General features: G+C 37.1%; 1 protein-coding gene across 1 annotated transcript in view; it reads left to right on the top strand.

Moving 5' to 3' along the window:
* The window catches only part of TMEM131 (transmembrane protein 131), a 94,539-nt gene that overhangs the window by 11,114 nt on the left and 68,751 nt on the right, over nt 1-14,674 (top strand). Inside the window, exon 2 of the mRNA XM_082278246.1 lies at nt 8,990-9,051. Within this exon, the coding sequence (XP_082134372.1) occupies nt 8,990-9,051 (62 nt within the window). The remainder of the gene's footprint in view (nt 1-8,989; nt 9,052-14,674) is intronic.

Here is a 14,674-nt window from a genome sequence, read left to right on the forward strand (position 1 = left end):
GTGTCCACCAAGCATAAGCTGTATCTCTTACCTGATTGCATTCACATTGCCGGCAAGACATTTAGATGTCAGGAGGTATCTGCCTGGCTCTGTCACTTTCCTGTTCCGTGGAGTGTTTTCTGGAAACTCTGAAAATTGCATCTTCCTTCCTCTTTTCTATGGTGCGGAGAACAATGCTTGATCTCTGTGTTTATTAAGGTCATTAATCATCCTGGATGTACCTCTCAGGTAGGTCTTTCCACTGTGTCGATACAACCCATTTTTTTGAGTAAGTGGTGGTCTGTTCAGTGGCTCATTTCATACGAGTGTAAGTTTGTAAGACCAATGTTAATGGTAATAGCTAAAGTTATTGTCATTTAATGCATTGTTCTCCTGAGGCTGCAGAAGCCATGAACAGACTGCCATTTCTGGCAAGCTACATATTGAATGTTTCTATATGCTAAAAAGATTAGAATTCCATTAAGTGCATGTTATCTTTTCACACATCAGTTTTCAGTGCTACGTGAGTAGTAAAACTGCCACAATGAAAAGTTTCTGATCTAAAACTTGGGAAATTGAGATAAATCCTTTAGAGTAGTTTGGAAGGACTGTTGTTTTTTCCCTCTCATTGCAGGACAACTTATCTTGTTTTTGAGGGTAGTTCCAATTAATTTTATGTCTGTACAAGCTCAATAAAAATGTGTATAGGCATATAACTTAATTTAACATACTGAAATTTTGAAATTGCCATCATTAGAAAGAATAGAAAGCCACATTTTGTATGGCCCAAAGCTGGAAAAAAAGGATGCTATTTGCAGATGTTTGTTTTCTCTTTAGCTTCCTTTTAAATTTTTTGTTCTCTTTAAATGATTTCTGAGAAGTTTCCATGAGTGTCAGGATTATTGTTCTCTTTGGCTTAAAAATAGTTTTTCTCCTGCTGAGAGAATTATTTCTCCTTTTTATTTTTTTATTTTTAAAATTTATTTTAAAGTAAGTTTTCTCATTCATACCCCCCTATGAATGGAATTGAGTATTATTTTCTGAGAAGCATTTTGGAGCCAGGAAGTAAATATCTTTGGAGGAACAAATGAAATCTTTGAAAACTTTAAAGCACCAACTTAAAGCATCTGGCAGCTTTCAAAGTAGTATTTTGGTGCTTTTTTCCAAGTGAAGTTTTATGGTCTTTATTGCTACCACGGGAAATCCACCATTTTGGCCAATAGCAGATAATTTTTTAACTCATTACAAAAAAACTGGATGAAAATAAAAATTGCTTTAGTTGAAGTGGACGGAAATGCACATTTCTGTAAGGTGGAAGTACAGACTGAATATAGAATAAGCTGAGAATAAAGATACTTGAATAAAATGTGATTTTTGTGTGTCAACCTGAAATCATCTAATGTAATTTTGTTCAGAAAATAACTAAATAAAAGCAGATTGTTAGGTATAGTACATGTTACTTTCAGTGTTCTTTTCTGTTTCTGTGTCAGGGTCCCTTCCCCCCTGCCATGTGGTACTGGGAGAGGGGCCCTGGGGACAGACACGGGGTTTCCCTGGCCCTTCTCAGCCTCGTTCCCCATTGATTGTTTTGTGTTCCCCTGCGCGGGCAGAAGGACCCTCGGGTCCCGTGACTGGAACAGTTCCTGGGCAGAGCCCCGGCCATGCAGCTGGAGAAATAAACATCTCTGAAACATCTAGCAAGAATCTGTCCATATCTATTTCTTTTCCACGGGCCTTGTTGTCTGATACACGTGTTGCAGTATCCCTGCTGTAACATCTATGTATGTTTGGGTAGTTTTCTTGCAAGGATATATCTATCACAGAACACATGCAATCAGTGTTAACTGTAAATGAAACCTTTAAACAGTTGCACTGTCTTCTGAAGCGTGAAAGTTGTGAGCCAGATGTGTGAGCAGTGGCTTCAGGGTGGAGACCCTCTTTCTTCCTTTCTCAGTCTAAGCAGTAGCTTCATTGTCTGTCTGGAGACAGAATCATGCAGTCACTTTCTGTTTCATGGCTAGCTTTAAAAACTCGGTGACTGAATTCCTAAAAATCTGCATCAGCCTTAACTAAGGGGAAAAGAGATGAGTGGATGAGCACAACGTGACAGCTCTTCTTACTAGGGAAGGGCCTTGCTGTGTAAAGAAGATTGTCTTTTATCTGAAGGCAGAAATGACACAAAAGTAAGTTAGTGAAAGATTATATGCAGGCTTAGTTGGGTGTCAATGATACACTCAAACTGTGCTGTTGTGTGCAGTAAAGGACAAATCATTTGACTTTTTCTCCCCACTGTGAAATAGTAGTGTGCTCAGGTATTGCAGTGCAAGTGGTCTGCTGTCTCTGTTCAGCTCGTATTAACTTGGGTATAGATTGGTGCATATGAACTTACTCAAGTATGTATTGTGTAAAGTCAGAAATTCTTTTTAATCAGTAGTACAAAATGAGGGTTTTAATGAAGATTCTTTATTTTTATTATTTAGCTTAAAGTATTGCTTTTTCATTTCACATGATGATTAAAGTGCATTGTCTAGGAATGGTTGTATTTCAAATCTAATATATAAATAGAAAATACAAATTTGGCCAGTTGGCTTTTTGAGGGATGGTTGCTAGAGGTTTTAATAATGAAGAAACAATGAATATGTTTCTATGCAAAAAGCCTTCCAAGTGTGACATTTGTACATGTGATCTTTACTGCATTGTGTGTATTTTCTTTGTTGTGATGACTCTTCCTGAATTGGAAATTTTAGTAATTGGAAAAATTATTAATTTCCCCTTGTTATGGAGTACTGGAAAATAAACAAGCAAATTGCCTAGGTAAGTGCAAGAGGATTTAGCTGGAAAGCAAGCCTGCTGGCTGGTGATTCTCACTTGCCTGACATTCGCTGTCTCATAAAAGAATGACCTTTTACATTTCCAGTGAACAGTCACCTGTTGGGATGTAGGCAGAAATCCAGGCTGATAGCTAACACTGACTCTTCCGTCTTGGAGAACAGGCCTTTCTTTAATCAGATTTATTGTGTTGAACACTGAACTGGGACATGTTTCTTGAGGCTCACCAGACTTCTGTAGTCCTGAAGCTGATTAAAATGGTTGCTCGCATACAGTGTAATACTGTTTTCCCTTATCTGTATGGTATTTTATTTTTTACAATGTAATTTTCCATCCTTAATAATTTTATTTTTTTGTTCTGTATCCACCTGCCTGTATTCCCCATGTTGCTCAGCTTTCCACTGTTCAGGATGATTGAAATTGTGTGACTGCATTAGCAGTTAATTCATAGTCAAAGCTTTAAAAATAACTTGTCCAGGTTTAGTGCTGCAGTTTAACCAGTAGTGATACAAATGTAGCAATTACAATTACATTGACAGAAGTGAGTGGCATTTAGCGCATTGTAATTGGCTCATGTGGTTATAGCTACCTTGAAGTGGGCTTAGTCATTAAGACAAAGAGTTGGAAGCTGGACTTCAAAAAAAACCTTAGTGTAAATTAGAAATTATTTAAATAATTGATCTGTCCCTATTTTGGTAAGATATGACACTATTTTCAGAATTTGGAGAAAATTTGGAGACTAGATGATACAGGTTTGTATAAATCCAATTTAAAAGAAGTAAAACTGATTTAGACAAGACTTAGGAAAGAAAACAGTTCTTGCAAACATGTAAGAGAATATATAAAGATCATTAACATAGAAATAAATTAATGCACTATTACTGAGTAGCTTTAAGTTATGTTTCAGAATAGTGTTTTTATAAATATACATACCAGAATATACTTTCCTATTAAAATGAAGAAATTAGCAGTGGCTAAAGGAAAGATAAGTGTGCACAGCCACCTTAAAAATCAGATCTCAGTCAGAGTAAGCCTCATGACCTGTGAGCTGTGGAGATTTTTTTCATTGTTGTGCACCAAGAGCCTTGGCATATTCACTGCTCTTGCATTACATGCAAATTTATTCTGTTCTGTGTGATTCAGTCACAGCTAAAGACTGGTGTTGGCTAAAGTGATTTTGATATTAAGTTCCTGTTTGCTTAGATGTGTAGGATTTTAAAATTTTCTTCTTACTTGATGGTTTATAGGTCTGTATTTTCTTGTTTGAGCCCCAAATATGAAAGGCTTGGACAAGAGACAATTAAAATAGGGATGTGTTTGAGCAAGATTTGTCTACTAGCTATATAAATTTGTGAAAAGATGCTTCTTAAGCTTTGAGGAATTTAAGTGAATTCAGCTACTGTTGGTTTAATTTTTGTCATGTTAGGTGTTTACCATCAAGCATTGCGATGTTCTTGGAAAGGGCAGGGGAAAGCATTAAGGAATCTACTGGTAATAATGACTAGATAGTGCTTTTATTGTTCCAGAAAGCTGTGGTTTGGGGACTGGGGGCTGTGGTTGTGGTGGTGGGTTTTCTTTTGCCATTTTTAAAGAGTTTGGAAAGCTTGGAAAGTGCTCTCAGTAGAACAAGCTGTTCTGAAGCAAGTGGAAAGACTAGGTTCATGGTCTTTTTCTGATATCTTTCATGGGCTTTTCAAAGTAAAACTAACTTAATCAAAGAAGTTGTATTTTAAAGGTTGTAGATTGAAACAAACAGAAAATGAAACTTAGAGGAAACCAAGGATATACAAGCTAGAAGCTGAAAAAATTTGACCCTGAAATCATGTAATATCCTAGTAGCAAGAGTGACTGAAATTGTTACATAGTCTCATGAATCTGTTACATTTGCTTTTTGAAGAAGCTTGTAAGGATAGAGGTTTTCTGCTGAGAGGAATTTGTGTATACCTCTCAGAAGAAAGTATTCTGTTCAGCATAGGGGAAGAGGAAAGGAGACTATGATTTTTCTAGCCTTGAAATCTGCGGATATGAATATGTATCCTTTTCCTTCTTTGGTCCATGAGCATTTAAAGTTTGACTAATAGCTATTATAATTAGCCTTCAGGGCTTCAATTGCCTGTAGGGTCAGGAAGAAATTATTTTCCTTATGTGTAATTTGGCTTCTTGGCTGCTGATTTGTGCAGTGGCAGATCACGCTGTGACCGCTGAAATGCTTCCTACCCCAAATATTATGTTGTACCCATCTTGTAGCAGTTGCCAGTCATATGGCAGGGGTGACTGAAATGGCTCGGGCAGCAGTTGTTAATTTGCTGCATTTTACTGTTCCAGAGTATTAAAGTATTTGTATTTGCTACAGTATTAGACTGGTAATGGGCCATGATGGTATCAACTCAGGCTTTGGGAAGAAGTTTTTCCAGGGGAAATTGTTAGGGACTTAGCAGAAAACAGTCATCTTCCTCTGTAGCATGGGGAATGGTTCACCTTATAAAGCACGCCCAAGTGATCTCATACTTAATTACTTACAGTGACTTTGCGCATTGGTAACAACCTATTGTCTATTGGTGACATACGTATTTTGTGTAAAAGGACAGAAAGAACTGTTTTGGGGCTTGCATTGCAAAGTTTGTAAACTTGCTTAGGTCAGGTAGCACAAGTGCAAAAATGAGCGACTGCTAATTCTGGAATGGGCAAAAGCGTACCTGGAAGGGCACTGTCAGCATTTCTCTTTGAAGAAGGCTTTGTCCTCTCTGTGGTCCATGTTGGACAGTTTGAGAGCTGGTCTTAGAGGGATTTGGGTGATTCTTTATGACTCGTCAGTGGAGGTTTTTTAAAATGTAATTAACTTTGCCTCATTTGAGTGAGGTGACTTGTTGCTCATCCTGAGTTAAGAGTCTGAGAAGCCAGTTGCAAAAACAAGCTTTCATCTCATGAAGGTATACATATTTACTTTCCATTTCCTTGCTTTGATGAAATAACCAATAAAGAGACACGCAGGCTTGAAAGTTAGTCTAAACCAAAATAAAAGGTATAACCACAGCAACTTCATCACCGTCTCAGTTGAGATGTGCCTGCTGTGAAATGGCCAGCAGCCAGGCTTTGCAGTGCATCTGACTTCACCTGGCACTGTCATCTGCCCTCTGAAAATATTTCTTAAGTGATATAATGATGAATGGCACTTCTATTTAACAGTGTCATCCACTCAAAATGTTCTGTAACATCTGTTGCTTTGTTCATAAGTTGTCACTAAGATGAAATAACTAAAGAGTGGCTGAAAAAGTGTTCGGGGTCTACAGGTCTGAATTCAAGATGCTTGGGTAGAAAGTTTGGGCTAATTTCTGGGGACTTCACTGTGTGTTGTCCTTGTGGAAGAATGCTTGCTGCTTTCTGCTCTTTGTACTGATGGTGTATCATATTTAAAACAAAGGGAAAAAAGCCTCAAAAAATATTAAGAATTTGTGATTAGATGAAATAGCCTTTTATGCTTTGCTGGTTGTTGATAGATTATTTATATAAAAAGTTGTTTTCTAATGATTTTTTTGTTTGTGCCTGATGTCACAATCAAATGCTGTGTATTCTTTGTTTCCAGACCAGAGATCTAGAAAGCGATACAATGCCAAAAAGTCCAATCTCAGAGGTGCAATTCCTTTTGATTAATAGGAAGGTGTGCTTGTATCTGTAAGTTTTTTAAATTGTGATTGCTGAACTTTGAATAAATCAAATACATGAAAAAATATAATTTCATTCTGAATTTCTCCCCAAGTTAAAAATTGAGAATTTTCCCTCTGTGTCATTTAATCTGTAATTTGGGATTCTTGCACAGCGGATAGGCATGATACTTCTGTGAAATCACAATTAACTGTCATACTCTGCATTTTAACCTAACATGTCAAAGCTTCATTTTCTTACATCTTGCAATGCAGTACACTTACAGAACTTTTTGGTGATTTTAAAACCAAAATTAAACTGTGAACTGAATGTCTTGCATCATATGTATTGCCAGTTAAATTGAGAAGAATTCACTTGTTCTTTGTTCTAGCATTAAACTTTAAACTGGCAGACCTATTTCAGTAATTTAAGTTTTAAAAGCCCAAACTTTCATAAACTGTAGGACTTGATATTGTAAAAGCTTTTTACATGCTGTTTTGGTTTGGTGTTTTTTGGGGTGGGTTGGTTGGTTGGTTTTTCTTTTTTTTTTTTTTTTTTTGTTTGTTTGTTTGTTTGTTTTTGTTTGTTTGTTTGTTTTGTATTTTCTTTTTCACTGTTTTTTTGGTTGTTTTTTGGTTTGGGGGGTTTTTTTGGGGGTCTCTTGCCCTCTGTTCATTATAGCTCTTCCATATTAAATGATTGACCAAACTCCTGATTCTTGGATCAGGGATTTTGTTTGTTTTGGGTAACATTAAGGTAATAACAATAAACACACACCAAAAAATACTAAGTTATTGCTGACACAACTGACTAGGATTTCTCATGCCACTGTAAATATTGCAAGACATACATGTAGTTTATAATCTGAGCTCCTTTCTCCTCTGTGGTGATTCTTACACTCCACCTGAGCAGGGCTGCTTTCCCAGCCTGTGGCACATTAGAATTGTGTGGTATGGTAGCTTGAAAAGTAATTGTATAAAATTTTGTAGTTTGGGGATTTTATTTATTTGTTTCAGGTTTTTTGCATACTAAAAGAGACTTTTTGAGATGACTGCAGCAATCTTTGTCTTGCGTTAACTTTTACTTTGGGTCATGTGAAAGCAAGGTTGTGGAGCTTGTGCCTTTAAGGAGAAAGTATCGAAATATGGGGCGAAGTCAGGGATGCAGAATGGGATTTGCAAACAGTGGTATGTTAAGTAGTACAGTGAATTTTGGGTACTGAGTGACATGTCACCAAAGCAGCCAGTGAGGAAATGTTTGGGACAAATATATGTCAAAACTAACGTTTCTCTGCATGGTAGGTGCCTTTACTCCTGTCTACCAAGAGTGCTTTTTGTTTTCTGAAAGTACTGTCACTTTTTCTTTTAAAGCATCATAGAATGGCATTGTTGCCGACCTTATAATAATTGTTTTTATTAGAACACTGAGCTCCAGAGTGGGAGATGAAGGTTTAAATCTCCTTCTTCGGACTGGGATTCAAAATCCATCTTCCAGAAGTGCGCACTGTGTACTGGAAAATCTTAAAATTCTTCCTGTTGAAATTGTTCCTCTTTGTGGGAAGACAGGCATGTTATCACTCACTCAGCTTCATCTAGGATGAATGGTAAATGGTAAAGACAGTCATGGAAAAAGGACATAGGGTAGAGGAGGAGTTATTTATAGGGCTTTTTTTTTTGTAATACAATTTTCTCATTTGAGGTTGTTACTGCATTTTGTTCGAAAGACCTGCTTTTGTGTGTGTATGTGTGAGAGCAGATTTTTGCAGGGAAAAATGTAGAATTCTTTGAACTTTTCTTTCCTCTTTAAATCATACTCGTTCTTGTATAGATTATATTTTACAGGAAGGGCAATACCCTTATTTCTTTGTCTTTAGAAGAAAGTAGCATCCCCTACATTTTAAGAGGTAATGAAAATAATTGCCTGACCAAACTTGTAGAGGAAATGAGTGGAGCATTTGAGGATCCTATATGTGACTGAGGCATGAACTTTTCATGGAGTTTAGTCCTACGGTGCAAACACTTCTAAACTGTTTCAAATTTTAATATGTAACTATCAAGATGGAGAGGATTGTTACCTTGCCAAGGATTAGGCTGCAGTGTGAAGGAGGCTTTCCAGGTGTACAGTTAAGATTGTTGGTGTGTAAATGAAACAGAAATTCAGAAACAAACAGTGTCTGAACTCTTTGTGGGCTTAGACATATGAAACTCAGTTGTTCAGGTACCCAGCCTGTCATATTCACTGAAGTATGGAGTTAGCTTGGTACAATCACTCTTTTTAGGGACCCTTGAAGAACATGTTCCCTTTGGAGTTAAACATTTTTAAGTAAAAGGCTAATTTGCCACGTGTGGTACTTCTCGAGCAAAATTAGTGTCACAGATTTGTGTTTGATATTTTGTTAGCTTCTGCGTTGTTATTTTGGTTTGTCATAGCTGTCTACAAAATGATATACAACAGATTTTAGATATTTAAATTGTTCTTTTCATTTATAACTAAATGGGTTCTTGTTAAATTACTTCATTCTTTTTGTTTTTCTTTGCAGCTTTCATCCAGTCGGATGGCATAATAGAAATGCTGCGTTTTGATGAAGGAGACCTATTGCAGGTATGTAATCTGAGTAAATCATCTGAACTAGCAAAATTTCATCTTTTTTGACAGCTGCTTTTTGAAACACATGGGTTAGTGGAGTTTTGAAAATAAGCAAACATTAAGCTCAAGTCTGCAGAACCTTTGGACTTTCTAAAGTTACTTTCAACAGTATACTTTCGTGTGTTCAGAGGTTCTGGTTCCCTGATGTTTTGTGGTGGGAAAAGTGGTGGGTTTTACCACAGGTTCTCTCTGGCCTGTCTCTCTGTCCAGTTCTTTTTATCTCAGAAAAATTGGGGGATACTTTGTGTTTAACGCTCATCTTGATCTAGAGTTGGGATGCAATTGGCTAACTCATCTGTAGGAACTGCAAGTGTTGTAAGATTCGCAAACCTAAAGGCAGTTCTTGGAACCAAGTTACCACTGGGTTTAAAAAAATTCTAGTTACTGCAGTGAAGTAATTACTGTTGCAAGTAGGTGTTTTTCATGTATGATGTTGCCATTCCTGTCAGTTTTCTTTTGGTCTGAGTCAAAAGAGGAAAAAAGTTAATTTTAAAGGGTATCTGCTGAAATTTTGAGATGGCAGTAGTAGTTGGGATGACATACACAGCAGCGTGGCTTGATACTAGAGCTACATAGCTCTGAAGTTCTATTGAGTAGGATTTCATATTGCAAGCATTTTGTGGGTTGTATGTATGTTGAGTATATTTTTCTTAAAATTCCTTGATGGTGATAGCCTACTGCTTGAAAGGGAGCAGAGGAGTTACCAGGTGCAGTGCTTGATTTATAATTTCTACGTCCTATCTAGTCCAGACAAGTCAACATATGCGTCAGCGTATTACATGTTTCAGATTTATGATGGTGTCTTTTTTTTCCCCTGCCTACCAAGTTGTTTGGGTTGTTTTTTTCTGTAACTCAAGAATATCTTACCATAGGTGTTAAGACTATAATGTACCAGAGTAAGATACTTCAAAGTTATGTAAACTAGTGACAGGAAACATTGAAGTTAAAAACAAACAGGAAACCCCCAATACAAACCCCTCAAACCCCCCTCCCCCCAACCCCCCAAAAACCCTACCAAAGAAGCAAACAAAAAAGCCTCAGGTTCCTCATTAGCCAGTTGTTTAGCTGTCATGTGCTAAACACATTCTCATAATAGATATCTGTGTATAGGCTTATGTTTGGATGGGTATAGTGGTGGAAGTTTTCCATATAGTGGTTACAGTCTCAGTTATTGAAGCTTTTGACTCTGAATATTTCTTTAACTTGCATGAAGATACCACATATCACTAGAAATACAAGGAAAAAACCCACAAGGCTTAGTTTCTTTTCTTTTACATACTCTATTACAATACACCTGGTTTGACACAAGTGGTATAGTAAAAACGACAGACACGTCATTGGCCCAGTGTTTAAGACAAAGAATATGTAGTCACATTTGCTCATCTATATTTTAAGTGTTCCTTTTTCTCCAGGATCCTTTTTTTTAAAACTAATTCAAATTAATCTTACAAATCTGTAATTATCTTACTCATTTGAGCACTCCATTAACAACCAGTTCTTAGACCAAAAAGTAATGGTACTGCTGTGAGCCACTCAATAAGTCATATAAAGATGGGAAAGTAAAAGGATTGTTAATCACACTATTGCAAGGTGTAGCAGAGACAAGAGAACTTCTTATGGTGGGACAAAGTCAAGCAATTCTGCATGTTGCACCATAAAATTTGCAGTGCTTTAGATCTCACTGGGCTACCACTTCCCTTAATATGTTGCTGAATGTTTGATTTAAAGCAAAACAAGAGAGACAAAATTTCTGATAAGTGGTTTGTATGTTTTATATTATGGTTGTGGCTCTTAAGCCAAACATACATATATAAGTGAAACCACTTCCTTTTAATCAGAATGATAGCGTATACTGTTTTCTAGCTTATAGATAATTTGGGTTTTTTTCATGTAGATTTTAATATGGTGACCTCTTGTGACTACTTACTGCAATTTAAAAAAGCCATTATACTGCTGTAAAACCAGGCTTATGTCTTGTGAACAGGAGTTACTAAAGTTTTAAACCTACCTTGATGTCACTGACTGTTTCTCTTTCGGGCTTTCCATAAGCTTCCGCAAATGTCTGTTGTTCATTACAAATACCATGATGTAGTAGTAAATCAGTATTGTCTAATGTTATGTCACCTTCAGGTGATTTTTTTTTTTTAATACAAAAAATAACCAATACAGTACATAAAGTGGTTAATAATCAGTGAGGTATCAAAGCTATCTCCAGTCTTGGTTGATCTCCACTTCCCTAAAGAATTCGATGTCTTTAGAGTGGAAGCAAGCTTTTTCTTGTTTGAAAGAGTTGCTTTCCAACTAAGGCTAATCAAATGCCAAGCCTTGAATAATTTTATTTTTAGGGATTCCTGCCACTTCCATCCAATTAGTGTCAACCCTCTTGATGCTGGTTTTCTTTACTTATTTGGAGTATATACTGTTGGTAAAATACTTACGTGTTTCAATCACATTTCAGGAATTTTGCTGTAAAAAATAAATGAAATGTGTTGAGAAGTCTGGTTTGACCAGTCTGACTGAAATCAGCTATTTATTGAAAGAGAATAAATCTTTAAATGTTTAAGCAGAAAAACATTTCATGGGTAAAAATAAACTGACAGTGGAAATTTCGTGAGCTCATGCTACTGAATAACTAGCAAAAGTAGAGACTGTACTCTCTGGGTGTGGACTTAGAGTTTGTGGTTTAGAAAGTGCTGTAGCATGTAGTTCAACCTTCTGTCTTGCCAGAGCGAAAGTGAGAATTCTGTTCTTTAGCATATGTGTTCAGATTAAAGGTTTATATCTAAATAAATTTATGCTAGTTCTGTCCATGGGTTAAATTAAAATAATGAGGGAATTTCTTAATTCTGTCTGTTCACGTGAATTGGTTCCTTTAAAAACTCAACTTTTTGAACTCTTCAAATAATTCCTTTAGATCCTGAACATAAGGTAAGAATAGTATTAATGTAAATGCAGTGTACAGTTTGGTTGTTTTCTTCAATAGCAGGTGGTTTGCAGATGTCTATATAGTTGTTTGGCACCTCAGAGTCATAGACTTGGTTGATTGTAATGGACCTTGGGAGATCATGTATAAATTTATCAGGTGCTGTTGTGTGTAGATGGGCTATGCCTGGCCGGTGCTTGACTGTTCTGTTCTTAAAACCTCTAGAGAAGTACATAGTTGTTTCATACCTAAGCTGATTTTGCTGCTGCTTTTTTCTCAAACGTATGTTCACTTGGGTTTTTTGTTAGGTTGCTTTGCCTCTTCATCAAGAGAATTTTGTGCTATAATCTACCTACAACTTCTTTGTGCAGGTTTTTTAGAACACTCTTTAACTTTACTGGATTTTTATTTATCAGTACTTAAAGTATAGCATTTATTTGGGACACTGTGCTCAGAAAGAGGACAGAGTAGTTCCTTCCCTGTCTAGTAATGCTTGTTTTAGTAATGCCAAAATGAGTTGTAAATTTTTGGCAGCATTTTGTTTGCTCATATAGTTCATATTTCACTATGCTTTCCAGGCACATTGTTTTCTTTAGTGTGCTATCAGTTACTCCCTTCCCAGTTTTACATTGAAGCTCTCCTTCATCTGAACTTTGCTATGTCAGTGTCAGGCCATCTCCATCTCCTCCATGTGTCCTGATTATTTCAACCCTTGTCCAGACCTGACAGATGCTTCATGTCTCTGACAATGATGTCATCTGCAACTATTAGGAGGGCTGAAGTAAACTACAACTGTTACTTTTAATAAACTGTTCTTTCATGCTAAGCTGGCATACTGTCTCACTTTTTGAGGACTTTACTTTGAAAAGTGAACAGTAAAGGAAAATTTATTTTTCAGAGCAAAGTTTTCTTTTTTTTTAAGCTAATAAAGGACTGTTTCCCGGGTAATTCTATTGGTTGTTAGAGCTTTTGCCTTGGGTATCTAATATTCTTCTGCACAGTATAGTTGGGACCACTATTTTCTAGAGTGATTGTTTCTGTTTTGTTTTGCTTTTTTTATTCAGACTGAGTGTTTGGAAAGTACTTCTGCGTATGTAGTAGTATTTTTAAAGTAATGTATTGCTAAAATAAAAAAGGAAAGTGGTAAGACTTTTCAGTCAACTTATCTTAAAATGAATCTGCTGCAATAATCATAAGTGTATGAAACCATTTTTTACAGGTAAACTCCTAGAAATTATTTTACTGATAATTACTGGTTTGCAGAATAGCTGAAATAGGGAAAAAAAGAAAATTTGTGTGCTTATATATATAATATACTTAATACATATTTAATGTCTTTGTTCATAAACTGCTGTAAACTGCTTATTACAAAGACTGGTAGTGAGAACAGTTGTCCTACATGACAAAGAGACAGGACCTTAATATGACTTGCAGTGGCTTTGTAACACAGAATATGTGGAACCAAATTACCTTTGTGGGACTCAGCAATGCTGATGTCTTACTGGTGGATGTTTAGTATTTTCTGCATGACCTGTTCTTCATTCTCAGTGGCACAGCAAAGAATTCTCTTAACAGAAGCAAGAAGCATTCAGTTCTGGTGTATCAGCAATAGTGTTCTCAGGGAGCAACGTCTCAGTGTATTTTTTAATTAACTCGAATTTTCATATTGTATGTTGACTTTTTAAAGGGGTTTGATGTGATGCCCGTTGATATCTGTGTAGCCAAAGCACTAAGAATACAGGCCTTGTAGGTAGCAGTAAAGTGGCTGGACCATTGACCTCGATGGGTGTATTCTACAGGACAGAGTTCAGCTGGCAGTCAGTTACCTGTGATAGAGCTTGGAACTGAGGACAGCACTGCTAAATGTTGTCTGTAGCAGCCTGGTTGGTGGTATGGAGTGTACTCTCAGTGAGTTTGGAGATGATACCAAATTGGCCAAAGTAGTTATTACACTGGAAGGCAAGGCTGCTATTCAGAGGGCCTTCAGCAGGCTGACAGGAACCTCGTGACATTCAGCTCAGACAAATGCAAGGCCTGCACTTGAGAGGGAGCAACCCTGTGTCACAGGATAGGCCGGGCTGTGACAGCAGCACTGAGGAAAAGACATGGGGGGATTCTGGTAGACAACAGGTTGAACCTAAGTTCTCCATGTGCTGTTGTAGCAAAGACAACTGCCAGCCTACTGAATTGTGAACAAATGTGAACCCAGAAGATAGGGGGTGTGATTTTTTTCCCCCCACCTGTGGGGCTGCAGCTCGAGTATTGTGTCCAGTTTGGGCTACGCAGTGTAAGGAAGGCACTGACATACTGGAGCAGGCACAGCAGAGGAATACAGGATGATCGGGGGCTGGAAGGTGTCTCACGTTAGGATGTATTTTTTCAGCCATTAGAAAAGACCAGAGGAATACTGATTGCTGTGGGCAGTGTGGAGAAGAGGAACCAGATTTTTCACTGTGTGCACTGGAAGGATGAGAAGCTTTGGACACGGATCCAAAAACCCATGTAAAGACAAAAAAAGACTGTTAAATTGAGGACGTTCAAACACTGGACCAGGTTACTAAAAGAAGTTGTAGAATTTCTATCTTCTGAGATACCCAAAACATGATGACCCAGAGCTGTGAGCAACCTGCACTAATGAGATCTCCTCTGAGCAAC

This window comes from Coloeus monedula (genome assembly GCF_965178545.1).
Source record: "Coloeus monedula genome assembly, chromosome: 3".
Taxonomy (NCBI): Eukaryota; Metazoa; Chordata; class Aves; order Passeriformes; family Corvidae; genus Coloeus; species Coloeus monedula.